Below are 16,648 nucleotides of genomic sequence, written 5' to 3' on the forward strand. Positions count from 1 at the left end.
CTCTGTGGAATAGGGTTATGCCAGGTCATAGGGGCTAGAGGTGAGGCATTTACCGCTTTTGATGATGTTTAAGCCAGAAGGGGGGGTGGGGGGCACATGTCAACATGATTTCATCAAGGACCTGGTGTCTTCTGATTTCTCTGATCTCAATGCAAGAATCAGCTTTTCCCTCAGGCTGGCTTCCCAGGTGATTATAGGTTAGCCACCTACAGCAAGCAGGGTGTCCGGATTCCTCATTCAGATACACTAGGAGAAACGGCACTTCTCACAAAGTTTGAACAAAAAGTCCTTGAATCAATCAAACCTTATGGCCAAAAAAAAAAAAAAAATCCCATGAGCTCAATGGCTTAAGCCAATCACTGGGACAAATCAGATGGGTCCATCTATGGAGCTCTGCATGGAGTCAATCTCTCCCAGGCCTCAGGGCTGTTTCATCATTGCAGAAAACAGCAGATATCGGAGATGCCAACACAATATCCACTACAAGAAAGTTAAACACAACTAAAAATCATCTTCCCTTTTGGATTAATGGCTACTTATTTTCACAAGTAATTTCTAGCTACTACCAAAATAATAATAGATTGCAATGTGTTGATTGTTCACTACAATTTTAAGAGAATAATTTGAAGAAATAAGAACACTAGAACTTTTACAGAAATATGATATTTTCCATGATGGTGTTTTAAACTAGGCATCAACAATGATTTCAGTTATCCAAGGAAGCTTCCCTTACCAAAAGACTTTTATTTGCCGTGTTAGTAGTCCCACTAAAAGATTAAAAGTAAAAACAGAATACTCTCTGCAAAGTTTAGAATTTCCACATGCATTGATTAAGGATTTGCCTACATTCACCAAGTACTGACACCTGAAATCAGAACTCATATGACAAGGGATTCAGTATTTGATGCTAATACACACTCAGGAGACACAACTTTTCATGGGAAATCAGAAAGTCCCCATTAGCGGGTGCCTCTGTCTCACTGTGAGGACAAGGACACTGGCAGCAGAAGTTCTGGGAAGTGCTCGTTGGCTTGAGCCCTCCGAGAGTCTGTCATTAGCCCCACCAAAGAGCCCAGGTAGGCTCCAGTGTGTTGGGTTGCCTCAGGCCAAACAACGAACAGGGAGGGAACCCAGCCTCACCCATCAACAGTCAAGCAGATCAAAGTTTTACTGAGCTCTGCCCACCAGAGCAACAGTCAGCTCTACCCACCACCAGTCCCTCCCAACAGGAAATTTACACAAGCCTCTTAGAGAGCCTCATCCACCAGAGCACAGACAGCAGAAGCAAGAAGAACTACAATCCTGCAGCCTGTGGAACAAAAACCACATTCACAGAAAGACAGACAAGATGAAAACGCAGAGGGCTATGTACCAGATGAAGGAACAAGATAAAACCCCAGAAAAACAACTAAATGAAGTGGAGATAGGCAACTTTCCAGAAAAAGAATTCAGAATAATGATAGTGAAGATGATCCAGGACCTCAGAAAAAGAATGGAGGCAAAGATTGAGAAGATGCAAGAAATGTTTAACAAAGACCTAGAAGAATTAAAGAACAAACAGAGATGAACAATACAATAATTGAAATGAAAACTGCACTAGAAGGAATCAACAGCAGAATAACTGAGGCAGAAGAATGGATAAGTGACCTGGAAGACAGAATGGTGGAATTCACTGTTGCAGAAAAGAATAAAGAAAAAAGAATGAAAAGAAATGAGGACAGCCTAAGAGATTTCTGGGACAACATTAAACGCAACAACATTCGCATTATAGGGGGCCTAGAAGGAGAAGAGAGAGAGAAAGGACCAGAGAAAATATTTGAAGAGGTTACAGTCAAAAACTTCCCTAACATGGGAAAGGAAATAGCCACCCAAGTCCAGGAAGCACAGACAGTCCCATACAGGATAAACCCAAGGAGAAACACGTCGAGACACATAGTAATCAAATTGGCAAAAATTAAAGACAAAGAAAAATTATTGAAAGCAGCAAGGGAAAAATGACAAATAACATACAAGGGAACCCCCATAAGGTTAACAGCTGATTTCTCAGCAGAAACTTTACAAGCCAGAAGGGAGTGGCGAAAGGGAAGAACCTACAACCAAGATTACTCTACCCAGCAAGGATCTCATTCAGATTCGATGGAGAAATCAAAAGCTTTAAAGACAAGCAAAAGCTAAGAGAATTTAGCACCACCAAACCAGCTCTAAAACAAATGCTAAAGGAACTTCTCTAAGTGGGAAACACAAGAGAAGAAAAGGACCTAAAAAACAAACCCAAAATAATTAAGAAAATGGTCATAGGAACATACATATTGATAATTACCTTAAACGTGAATGGATTAAACGCCCCAACCAAAAGACACAGGCTTGCTGAATGAATACAAAAACAAGACCCATATATATACTGTCTACAAGAGACCCACTTCAGACCTAGGGACACATACAGACTGAAAGTGAGGGGGATGGAAAAAGATATTCCATGCAAATGGAAATCAAAAGAAAGCTGGAGAAGCAATACTCATATCAGATAAAATAGACTTTGAAATAAAGAATGTTACAAGAGATAAGGAAGGACACTACCTAATGATCAAAGGATCAATCCAAGAAGAAGATATAACAATTATAAATATATATGCATCCACCATAGCAGCACCTCAATACACAGGGCAACTGCTAACAACTATAAAAGAGGAAATCGACAGTAACACAATAATAGTGGGGGACTTTAACACCTCACTTACACCAATGGACAGATCATCCAAACAGAAAATTAATAAGGAAACACAAACGTTAAATGACACAACAGACCAGATATATTTAATTGATATTTATAGGACATTCCATCCACAAAGAGCAGATTACACTTTCTTCTCAAGTGCACACGGAACATTCTCTAGGATAGATCACATCTTGGGTCACAAATCAAGCCTCAGTAAATTTAAGAAAATTGAAAGCATATGAAGCATCTTTTCTGACCACAACACTATGAGATTAGAAATGAATTACAGGGAAAAAAAAACGTAAAAAGCACAAACACATGGAGGCTAAACAATATGTTACTAAATAACCAAGAGATCACTAAAGAAATCAAAGAGGAAATCAAAAAATACCTAGAGACAAATGACAGTGAAAACACGATGATCCAAAACCTATGGGATGCAGCAAAAGTAGTTCTAAGAGGGAAGTTTATAGCTATACAAGCCTCCCTCAAGAAACAAGAAAAATCTCAAGTAAACAATCTAACCTTACACCTAAAGGAACTAGAGAAAGAAGAACAAACAAAACCCAAAGTTGGCAGAAGGAAAGAAATCATAAAGATCAGAGCAGAAATAAATGAAATAGAAACAAAGAAAACAACAGCAAAGATCAATAAAACTAAAAGCTGGTTCTTTGAGAAGATAAACAAAATTGATAAACCAGTAACCAGACTCATCAAGAAAAAGAGGGAGAGGACTCAAATCAATAAAATTAGACATGAAAAAGGAGAAGTTACAACAGACACAGCAGAAATACAAAGCATCCGAAGAGATTACTACAAGCAACTCTATGCCAATAAAATGGAGAACCTGGAAGAAATGGACAAATTCTTAGAAAGGTATAACCTTCCAAGATTGAACCAGGAAGAAATAGAAAATATGAACAGACCAATCACAAGTAATGAAATTGAAACTGTGAGTAAAAATCTTCCAACAAACAAAAGTCCAGGACCAGACGGCTTCACAGGCGAATTCTATCAAACATTTAGAGAAGAGCTAACACCCATCCTTCTCAAACTCTTCCAAAAAATTACACAGGAAGGAACACTCCCAAACTCATTCTATGAGGCCACCATCACCCTGACACCAAAACCAGACAAAGATACTACAAAAACAGAAAATTACAGACCAATATCACTGGTGAATACAGATGCAAAAATCCTCAACAAAATACTAGCAAACAGAATCCAACAACACATTAAAAGGATCATACACCATGATCAAGTGGGATTTATCCCAGGGATGCAAGGATTCTTCAATATATGCAAATCAATCAATGTGATTCACCATATGAACAAATTGAAGAATAAAAACCATATGATCATCTCAATAGATGCAGAAAAAGCTTTTGACAAAATTCAACACCCATTTATGATAAAAACTCTCCAGAAAGTGGGCATAGAGGGAAACTACCTCAACATAATAAAGGCCATATATGACAAACCCACAGCAAACATCATTCTCAATGTTGAAAAACTGAAAGCATTTCCTCTAAGATCAGGAACAAGACAAGGATCTCCACTCTCACCACTATTATTCAACATAGTTTTGGAAGTCCTAGCCACAGCAATCAGAGAAGAAAAGGAAATAAAAGGAATACAAATTGGAAAAGAAGTAAAACTGTCACTGTCTGCAGATGACATGATACTATACAGAGAGAATCCTTAAGATGCCACCAGAAAACTACTAGAGCTAATCAATGAATTTTGTAAAGTTGCAGGATACAAAATTAATGCACAGAAATCTCTTGCATTCCTATACACTAATGATGAAAAATCTGTAAGAGAAATTAAGGAAACACTCCCATTTACCATTGCAACAAAAAGAGTAAAATACCTAGCAATAAACCTACCTAGGGAGACAAAAGACCTGTATGCAGAAAACTATAAGACACTGATGAAAGATATTAAAGATGATACCAACAGATGGAGAGACATACCATGTTCTTGGATTGGAAGAATCAATATTGTGAAAATGACTATACTACCCAAAGCAATCTACAGATTCAATGCAATCCCTATCAAATTACCAATGGCATTTTTTACGGACTAGAACAAAAAATCTTAAAATCTGTATGGAATCAGAAAAGACCCCGAATAGCCAAAGCAGTCTTGAGGGAAAAAAACGGAGCTGGAGGAATCAGACTCCCTGACTTCAGAGTATACTACAAAGCTACAGTAATCAAGACAATATGGTACTGGCACAAAAACAGAAATATAGATCAATGGAAAAAGATAGAGAGCCCAGAGAGAAACCCACGCACCTATGGTCAACTAATCTATGACAAAGGAAGCAAGGATATAAAATGGAGAAAAGACAGTCTCTTCAATAAGTGGTGCTGGGAAAACTGGACAGCTACATGTAAAAGAATGAAATTAGAACACTCCCTAACACCATATACAAAAATAAACTCAAAGTGGAGTAGAGACCTAAATGTAAGACCAGACACTATAAAACTCTTACAGGAAAACATAGGAAGAACACTCTTTGACATAAATCACAGCAAGATCTTTTTTGATCCACCTCTGAGAGTAATGGAAATAAAAACAAAAATAAACAAATGGGACCTAATGAAACTTCAAAGCTTTTGCACAGCAAAGGAAACCATAAACAAGACGAAAAGACATCCCTCAAGATGGGAGAAAATATTTGCAAATGAATCAGCGGGCAAAGGATTAATCTCCAAGATATATAAACAGCTCATGCAGCTCAATATTTAAAAAACAAACAACCCAATCCAAAAATGGGCAGAAGACCTAAACAGACATTTCTCCAAAGAAGACATACAGACGGCCAAGAAGCACATGAAAAGCTGCTCAACATCACTAATTATTAGAGAAATGCAAATCAAAACTACAATGAGGTATCACCTCACACCAGTTAGAATGGGCAGCATCAGAAAATCTACAAACAACAAATGCTGGAGAGGGTGTGGAGAAAAGGGAACCCTCTTGCACTCTCGGTGGGAATGTAAATTGATAGAGCCATTATGGAGAACAGTATGGAGGTTCCTTAAAAAACGGAAAATAGAATTACCATATGACCCAGCAATCCCACTACTGGGCATATATCCAGAAAAAACCATAATTGAAAAAGACACTTGCACCCCAATATTCACTGCAGCACTATTTACAATAGCGAGGTCATGGAAACAACCTAAATGCCCATCAACAGACGAATGGATAAAGAAGATGTGGTACATATATACAATGGAATATTACTCAGCCATAAAGAGGAACGAAATTGGGTCATTTGTAGAGATGTGGATGGTCTAGAGACTGTCATACAGAGTGAAGTGAGTCAAAAAGAGAAAAACAAATATCGTATATTAAAACATATACTGGAATCTAGAAAAATGGTACAGATGAACCAGTTTGCAGGGCAGAAACTGAGACACAAATGTACAGAACAAACATACAGACACTAAGCAGGGAAAGCAGTGGGGGGTGGGGGGGGGGGGTGATGTGATGAATTGGGAGATTGGGATTGACATGTATACACTGATGTGTATAAAATGGATGACTAATAAGAACCTGCTGTATAAAATGTAAATTAACTAAAATTCAAAAATTCAAAAACAAAAAAAACAAAAAGTCTCCATTAGCTTTCATGATTTGGGCTCCCTTTGGGGTATTAAGATATTAGAAAACCTTTGCAAAATGGTTGGGTTTCTATTTTATAAATGTCTAGGGCAGTGCTGTCCGATAGAAATATAACACAAGTCACACACATATTTTAAAATTTCTAGTAACCACATTAAAAAAGGTTAAAAGAAACAGGTGACATTAATTTTAATATTTTTGCTTGACCAAATATAATTAAATTATTATCAGTGCAGAATTTAATCAATAAAAATTATTGAGATATTTAAATAATTTTTTTAAACTCTGAATATTTTTGGTTACAAGTCTTTTACATTTTGTAAAACACTTTTACTGCATTTTACAGTCTCCATTGGGGCACATCTCAGTTGGGACTAGGTACGTTTCCAATCTTCACCTGCCACATGTGGCTAGCGGCTCCCATATAGGACAGTGAACATGTGAAGTATCTAATACAGTCAAGCAATGAACTAATAGGTAATTAAGGAGCAAGATAACAATCTCCTTGGGTCCTTGATGATTTTTAGCCCATGGCCTATACCTCTGACTTCATTCCAGAAGAGAAACTACTGAAGTGGTAAATTCTAGTGATAGGGAACTATACTCTGATTTCAGAGATAAACAGAAATCTTGAGACAACCATGTAGACTGGGCAAGTTACTTAAACTCTTAGAGACTGTTCCCTAATCTCCGAAATAGAAATAATATCTATCTCATTTTATTTTTGTTAACTAGATGACCTAAGTAAAGCATTTTCCACAGTGCCTGGTACACAATGAATGAGCATCCATTAATTACTATTGTTAGTATTATTAATTTTCCTGTCATTACTATTGTTTTCCTCATCCGAGTGTTCCTTCCTCTTCTTGTCTCTCTCTCTCTGTTCTCTAACTAGGTCTCTGGCTCTTAAACTTTTTTCATAGCAACTCAGTAAGAAATATATGTAAGATCAAGACCCAATACACAATATTAAAAGGACAGCTCCATGAGGACTGGGACATTGTCTGTTTTATTCACTGCCATGTCCCAAATGCCCAGAAGTGCTCAACAGACAATATTTACTAAGTGGGCAGTGTATGCTGATACATTATACTCTATTCTTACTTTAATTTTAATTTATTTATTCTAATAAAAAATGTTAAATGTGACCCACAGAATTGATTTTTTTAATCCACTATTTGGTAGTGACCTTTAGTTTGGAAAACTCTCAACCGTATTTTGTGCAGGGTCTTCATTTCATTCAGAAGGTACACCTCTTGATGTGGGCACAAGGTGACATAGAGCCGTGAGGTTATCATAAAGGCTTTCTTTTCTCTCATATCCCACATATATATTCCATCCACAAATCCTCATGAATATACCTTCAAAATACATCCAAAATTTGACCACCGCCCCTGCTAACCACCCTGGAGTCAGACATCAACAACCCTTGCCTGATTAGGGCATTAACTTCCCATTAATACCTCTGCTGGCTCACCTGCACCTCTACAATAAATCCACAACACAACATCCAGCCAGATCTTTAAAAAAAAAAAAAAAAGAGTCAGATTACATCCAGCAAGATCCTTTAAAAAAAAAGAAAAGAAAAAGTCAGATTACATCACTTCTCTGATCAAATCACACTATGGCTCCTGAGGGCATTCAGAGCAAAAGCTCTAAATATTTTCAGTGATATACAAGGCCTTCATTTTTGCTGCATCCATCTCCATGTTAACTCTTGGCTCTCACCTACTACTTCTTTCCCATAACTCTTCCTTGTCCAACCAAGCTAACTTTCCTGCTGTTTCTAGAAATACTCAGCATGTCATATATTAAACACTTGGATGGATTGCTGACTCTGCCTGGAGCTCCCTTCCCTAAATACTCACGAGGTCAACTCGTTCGCCACAAAGTCTTGGCCCAAATGTCACCTTCTCTATGAGGATGGACCTGATGACCTCTGGTAACTCACTTCCCGGCCCCCCACACTCTCATCTTGTTCTGCTTCTTTTCCTTCACAGCACTAGCATCTACTAAATCAATATCATTTTCTACCCTAACATGATGGAATATAAACCCCACAGGGACACAGATCTCTGTCCATTTTCTTCACTGGAAACAATGTATGGCACATAATAGATGCTTAATAAATATTTTTAAAAGAATGAATGCAGCCTGGTGTTTTGGAGGAAAAACACGATTAAGTTCACCTTAGGAAAAATTCCCAGCCAAAAATTACTATTTGCCCCTTTGCTACAGAGAGAAACATGCAGAGACAGAACAACAGAAGGAAACAGTTTTAAAAATGCAGAAAATAATGGATAACAAAATAGCTTAAATCTGAGAAAATAGAAAACACAAATTATCAAGCATTTGCTATATTTATTGAGTTTACGTCTTTGGATAAACTCTACTCTACCAAGTGAATTCACACAACATGTTTTTACTTGGCATTTATTTAGAGATCTTCCCTACCTCATGAACAGATTTTTAACTTTAATACTTAAAAAATGACCCAATATTGGTAAACAGAATATCACACTCACAAGCTGGCTTTTTAATCTAAATTTTATATAAATCCAAAACGAGTACCAATATTCAGTACATAAAGAACTGTACGCAATCAATACTCTTTAGAAAATTAGTCAGAGACAAATTCTTCTCCATACTATAATTATAAAGATTACCAATTCTCTAAGTAATACCCTACATAAAATTTATCATATATCAATTAGTCCAGTTCTCCTTTACCAACCTTTATAGCTTTTTTACCAACATACCCAGAAAATCAAGTTGACCTTTAAATTTTTTAATGTCTTAATATTTTAGTAAAATGGATACTGCTTTCTCCATAAATTCGTTCATAAGTCTATAAAACATTTCTAAAAAATACTGAAAACAAGCAATACAATTTGCACACAGTGCAAAATTACAACTCAAAATTTTAAACCTTTGAAACACTGATCTCATTTTCTTTAGCTATACTTCCACTTTCTGAGTATATCTACCTGTTTCCAACTAATTGTAAAAGTTCAAGGTTGTTTCTATGAAAGTTGATATTGTGAATAATAATACTCCTGTAGTGTATTCCCTTTCATTTTCTCCTTGTACCACAGAACTCAAATTTAAAATTTTGTAAATGAAGAAAATAAGCCAAGAAAAAGATTTATTTTGATATCCGTGTTGGTCTTTCTCCAAAGACTATTTAAAACAGTAGAAATTTATAAATAATTACTCCTTTTTTCCTCAGTGCTAGATTAGTAGGAAAGAAAATGTTTTAGGAAACAAAATTGAGGCATCACAGGGGAAAACCTGTATAAAAAAACTTTATTTTAAAAGTTGGAGGTTTAAATATCATTTAAATACTTCAAGAATGTTTAAAGTTTGACATAAGGGCTTAGAAGTTTACTCCAATATAAACATGTCTTCAAATAACATATGTTTTACCTGACAATGCATTTGGCCTCATTCCATACCAATTTCCTCCTCTTAGAAAAGAAAAATGACAAGCTACTTTTTTTTTGTTACTTTCCTTAGGTATCATAAAGCACTTGTGTTTATCTAGAAGATAGGTCTTCTTCTCAGGAGACGGATGCTGAAATTTTTAGAGGTGAGAGGTGATAACTTCTGTAACTTACTTTCAAATGGTGTAGTCAATCAAAAAATGAATGGAAAATACACACACATATGTATATATATAGAACAAGTACAGTAAATGGTACAATAGTTAAATCTAAATGGTGCATATGTAGGTACTTATTGTACTATTCTTTCAACCCTTTAGGTGCTGGAGAGTTTTTATAATAAAAAGAAAGAAAACTTTGCAAACAAATCAACGGACAAAGGATTAATCTCCAAAATATAAAAACAACTCATGCAGCTCAATATCAAAAAAACAACCCAATCAAAAAATGGGCAGGAGACCTAAATAGACATTTCTCCAAAGAAGACATACAGATGGTCAAGAGGCACATGAAAAGATGCTCAACATCACTAATTATTAGAGAAATGCAAATCAAAACTACAGTGAGGTATCACCTCACACCGGTCGGAATGGCCATCATCAAAAAATCTACAAACAATAAATGCTGGAGAAGGTGTGGAGAAAAGGGAACCCTCCTGCACTGTTGGTGGGAATGTAAAATGATACAGCCACTATGGAGAATAGTATGGAGGTTCCTTAAAAAACTAAAAATAGAATTACCATATGACCCAGCAATCCCACTACTGGGCATATACCCAGAGAAAACCATAATTCAAAAAGACACATGCACCCCAATGTTCACTGCAGCACTATTTACAATAACCAGGTCATGGAAGCAACCTAAATGCCCATTGACAGACAAATGGATAAAGAAGATGCGGTCCATATATACAATGGAATATTACTCAGCCATAAAAATGAATGAAATTGGGTCATTTGTAGAGATGTGGATGGACCTAGAGACCGTCATACAGAGTGAAGTAAGTCAGAAAAAGAAACACAAATATCGTATATTAACACATGTATGTGGAATCTAGAAAAATGGTACAGATGAACCTGTTTGCAAGGCAGAAATAGAGACACAGACGTAGAAGAACAAATGTATGGACACCAATGGGGGAAAGGGTGGGTGGGATGAATTGGGAGCCTGGGATTGACATATATACACTAATATGTATAAAACAGATAACTAGTGAGAAACTGCTGTACAGCACAGGAAACTCCACTTTGCTGTACAGTAGAAACTAACACAACATTGTAAAACAACTATACCCCAATAAAAAAATAAAATACAATAAAATAAAGCAAAAAACTAATCGTTGCACACATGTTACTTCATTTAAAAAAATCCTTGTCTTACTCTTCCACTGTTCAAGAAAATGAAACAAAATGAACATGCATCAAATGATTTTTAAGAGTTGCTTTTGTATGGTGAATATATGAGAATTATTCCTTTTTCTTTCTGTTTTGTTCTAAACTTCAAATTTTCAAAATTAACAAATAAAAATTCTATCCTTACTTTTGGTCCCTTAAATAAGTTATTTGCTGAAAGAAAAATAGTATTGTTTTTAAGATTAGATATGAAAATACGGACATTTTTTAAAATCTGTATTTTCCCTTTACACTACAGATTACAAGATTTAGCCATTTTGGTAAAAAAGTCATGAATTAACATTCTCAAATTCTGATTGTTATATTCATAACACCACAGTAGATCCATAATATTTTTTGTACACATGTATCTATTCTTTTTTTTATTTGAATTTTATTTTATTTATTTTTTATACAGCAGGTTCTTATTAGATCCATGATATTAAATGCCATTATATTTGTAATGAAAATAAAATGGTCTGTAAACATTAGGGAGCACAATGAGAATCCAGTTATCAGAAGAGAAAATTAGAATTTCCTTTCTGAGACAAAAAAAAAAGACTTGTGGAGGATCAGTTCAACATTTAAAAATTATTTAACAAATGACTCAAGTATAGTTCTAACTTCAATTTAGAAAATATAGCTTATTGTTACCTCCTAGGCAGCCAATGAATGAAAGCAGGATCAACTGTTTCCATGACAACATCATCTTTAATTGCCAAAAGCAAGAGTAACTCTTGTCCAGTCTCTGATGAATAGAATGCTATGTCTTCAGGTGAATCCTTTAATCTGTAAAATAAATATACAAAGAAGTCAGACTTGAAAAAACGAATTGCTTTAAAACATAGATTTTCTTCTTTTCATAAAACTGTACCACTCTCAACCACTCAAAATCCCTAAATGAAATGAATCTTTTTTGGTGCAAAAAAGATGTATGATATGTAGATACTTAAAAAACTCTTTATGTAACTGATAGGCAGACAGAGGGGCTTCACAAAATTAGAAATGTTTGACAATACTAAAATATTAAATATTAGTATATTAAGTATTGAAACTTTTGCTAGATAGTAATTATAACAAGTAAAATATTACCCTGAAGTTGTAACTTTTCTCATTTTCTCTCATGATAATATTTTTGGTTAAACTAAGAGTCACATCAGCAGATTTGATATCTTGAAACACTGCTTTTCATAGTCTCTGAATCCCTCATAGGCATATAAATTATAAATAACATTATCAATGTTCATTTTAAGCCTGTTTTTTCAGAAACAATTGCAGAAAGCCCTCAATTACATATGTTGAATTAAAAAAATGCTAATGATGAAAACTGTTCAGTACGAGAATCTTGCAAATGAAACTATTTTTTGCTTTCCTGAATTTTCATAAACTTGAATGTGCTGGCTGAGGGTAAATAATTGTGTGAATATCCTGTGTCATTTTCAATGGCCATTTGAAACTACCTAAACTGCATGGTTAATGATCAAGTAGGCTGGATGCACACACTTAAAATCAGAGAAACTTTTTTCGATTGCTAAAACTCAGCTGGTTCCACACAGGGAAATGAATGACTTTAATGTCAGCCATTTTAGCAGAGAAGGTGTACAATTCTCAGTCAGTAGTTGCTATGGATTGGGCTGTCTTAGTTGTTGCTAAGCAAACGAGAGAAATCTCAGTGGTTCTTAACTATGGGATCCTGCCATGTGATGTGATATATTCAATTAGAATTAAGTGTGTTCCAAATAATAATTTCAAGAGTGAAAATATGACATCTTACAAGTTACATACTTAAAATAATATATTAAATCAGTTATTCCTATAGTAATGCTGCTCTTGTTCACTTGCAATATAATATACATTCTTGGGGAAGGCGAGGGGAGTAAGTGGTAGAACTGCTAGAATTCCGGGATTTCTGCATAACTCTGACTTGGCCCGTGGGAATCTGAAACAGGTGGCAATACGATTGAGAACTACTCCTCTAAGGACTGCAGGTTGGCAACTTACACCATCATGGGATCTGTGACCATTTCTAACCGTCCCCATTACTACAAATTGCAAGTGTCTTAGTTTAGGTTCCCCTTAATGCAAACACTGCAAAATGAATTCAAGTGCAAGCAGTTTACTTGCGAGGTGAATGACAAAAACAGTCAGGACCTGGTGAAGTAAGAGAGGGAAAGGAATGCAGCCAATAAAGGGTAAGATATGAACCCATCAATCCCTGTGTCTAAGTACAGCTTATTCCTTTTGGGGAAACTCTGGAAGTCCAGCCTGCGTAGAACGTATGCCTCAGAGCAATCCCAAGAGTTATGCTTCAGTTGTCCAGTTATCCTTGCCAAGGGGCAAGGGATCTGGGGTATTTATACAACTCCCATGAGTCATCGTTTGGAGGCTATTTTCAGGGAGTATTAATGATCCAGCACTTCTAGCCTCTCATAGGGACAGCAAAACGGCTTCAGAGGCAAAAAAAAAAAAAAAAAAAACCCATTAGGTCCATTCAAAGAATGCATTTGGTGGCAAGTGGAAGTGATGTGTGCACTGAAGTGATAATGGCAAGAGTCACATGTGGTGTCTGTCTCACTGTGCATATGAAACTGAGACATTTCGAAGCTATTTTCAATAGCATTCAGTCCCATGAGACTTATGGCCAAAATCATGAAATTATTTAAGTGTACAAGGAAGGACACACATTCTACTTCATTCAATAATTACTTCTCAAGCCTTTCCAGTGGTTGATTTTCCCCACTTGGACCAAAGGCTTTCAGATACCTAGCCTGCCTTCCTTTTTCCTGATTAATCAGTAAGACGTTTTGTATCCATAATTATTTTCAATTACTAAGTTGAATAATAACTTAAATCATTCTAGATTACACTTAAATATGACAGCCATAACCACCATAACTTCCTTCTAATGATGCACGTGAGGAAACCACAGTCCAGAAATCATGAGAAGAATGACATACACACACATATACACAGTAGAAAAGCAAAAAAATTTTTTGAACTTTTCAAATAAAATATAATGACAATTATTCATAAAAGGCGTTGGAAACATTAAATGCAGTAATATGATACATGAAATGTCAAATATTCATAAAAAGCTAGGCAGCAGTTGCAAGGTATATTAAAGTCTGGGGACAACAGTTAAGTCTCAAACACAGGAAAGCCTTGAGGAGTAAAACATTATCAAACTAGTATTTCATTCTTTGAGGAGTTAAAGCTATCCAGTTTATACATTAAATGGACTAAGAAAGAATTTGGTAATAACAAAATAATAGACTTAAAAAGAACAGGTTGTTGGAATTTTCAAGAAAAAAGGAAAACTTTAGCAGAAGATCCTGTAGTAACATCATCACAATCATTAAAATGCATCCATATAAATGTGTGAGGCTTTGCTCTATGTCATACAGAGAACAAAACATATGGTCTATGTTCTAATACTGCAACGGGGAAAGAAAACATTATAAACACTTGTAAGTAGGATAAGGAGAAAATTACTAGACTGATACATCTTTGAAAGTAGGACCACAGCTTTTCCACCACTGGTTGCTGCAATGTTTCTAACACCCTGTGCATCATTTTAGGCTTTTAAGTACTTTTTCTTGCTGAGCTTTAAGAAAAATGAATAAGTCAATTTGGGAGATTAAACCATTTCACTGGTCATCAAGGGAGTGAGAAGCATTTCTACGGAAAGAAAAGATAAGTCACAGCATGGGATCTAGCCACCACTTGAAAATTATTTCAGAAAAATGTATAAGAAGGCATTAAGTAGATGGTAAATTAAAAAAAAAAAGTTATCTTCCCAACAATGCATCCCACAACTAACACGCATATCAGCTACATTTGCAAAGTGTAAGTATGTTCAAAGAAGTCCTAAAGTCTTTTTGAAAATTCATTCATTCAATAAATATTTATTAAGCTCTTATTAGGTGCTGGAATTTTAATTCTGGAGGAAGATGAAGATGGGGTTGTCAGATAATTGACGATCCCTGCCCTCATGGAATATACAAACTAATGGGAGTGATATACGATTCAATTACTTACAAAGTATATGTAAACTGACCACTGTGAAAGGTACAATGAAGGGATAGGAGTTTCTAGTGAAAATCTTAATGAGAACAACCCTCATCAGGAAGGTCAGGAGAAGCTCCTCTGAAGAACTGCAGTGAAATGGAAGAAAAGAAGAGATGACATAATCAGATGTGGGTATGTTTTGCAGGGTGAGAAAAGGAAGAAATTTTCCAGGTATAGACAAAGCCTTGAGTTGGTAAACAGGCTGGTGAGTAGCCACTGTCTGGACCCTTGCCTATCAAATAACCATCCTGTCTCCCAGGCTGGCCCAGAACCCCACCCCACCAACTAGATGTACCACCTAAAAATTAGTGACTGGCTCAACAGGGGGTTTCCAGAATTCTGCTCTAGCCCATGTCACTTCTGACTGGTCAGTGCCCATGTCCTACTGCTGGTTAAATATTGTGGCAATCACCCCTGGGCGTAAAGAATAGAATATGCAAAAGGCCCTATGGCTTCAGTGTTCATGGCTTATTGTACGAACAGAAAGAAGATTGATGAGATAGAATGCAGATGGCCAAGTTCACTGTGGTGTGAAATGAGACTGCAGATGTATAATAGGGGTCAAGCTTCTATGCCTGGCTAAGAATATTAGTATCAGGATAAAGCCCTTTGAAAACGCAGTACAATTTTAACCAGGAGTTGACATGATCAGATTTACAATGAACATTCAAATCAGACAATATTATAATCTGTGTCAGGCTTAAAAGGATAAAAAGACAACATATTTTGCAACACACCAATTTCGTTCTTGCCTTCAAATTCATAGAAGTCAGAAGCTAGACGATATTAACCAAACTATCTGATTTAAGAGAAGAAATATGTATAGTCCAATATTCTTATATTGGTTCACACACATACACACAGGCACACACTGTATAAAGTTCAAAGATAAAAAGAAACTTCATTAGGGATACTATTCTTAAAAATTATGCTGCTCATTTTTAATCAGTGCTAAAGTAGGGCACTGACTTTATAAATAATGAAGGCAATTAATACAGTCATGACCTGACTTCTCAGTGTTGCCAAGTATTGTCACAGAGAGAAAGGTCATATAAAAGCTCATACCACTTCTGAAATCACCAAGTTAAAATAAATACAAAAGAAGCTACTGAAGCAAGACAGATATGAATCAAAATGTCATCTGCTCCAATAAACATATTCTACTATTCACAGGAATGTTTTAAATCAAAGAAATAAATAGATACCCTTTAGAATTTTCTCTGCTAATAGACATTTGCTTCTAGGGGTTAAAGCTTAATAAATTCACAACACATTTCTCATGGTGGTCTTTAAAAAGCCCCCAAATTTAGTATATATTAACAACTGTACTATCTATTCTTAATGTCAACTCAGTTAAAAATGCTAGACCTTGGACTTAAAACAAAAAATGC

General features: G+C 35.7%; 1 protein-coding gene across 2 annotated transcripts in view; it reads right to left on the reverse strand.

Annotated features, from left to right (window-relative positions):
* The window catches only part of CNTN3 (contactin 3), a 328,834-nt gene that overhangs the window by 233,789 nt on the left and 78,397 nt on the right, over positions 1-16,648 (reverse strand). For both annotated transcript variants that reach the window (XM_059940197.1, XM_059940198.1), the window contains exon 2: positions 11,844-11,978. In XM_059940197.1, the coding sequence (XP_059796180.1) occupies positions 11,844-11,898 (55 nt within the window). In that variant the 5' untranslated portion in view covers positions 11,899-11,978. The remainder of the gene's footprint in view (positions 1-11,843; positions 11,979-16,648) is intronic.

This window comes from Balaenoptera ricei, chromosome 11, assembly GCF_028023285.1.
Source record: "Balaenoptera ricei isolate mBalRic1 chromosome 11, mBalRic1.hap2, whole genome shotgun sequence".
NCBI lineage: Eukaryota > Metazoa > Chordata > Mammalia > Artiodactyla > Balaenopteridae > Balaenoptera > Balaenoptera ricei.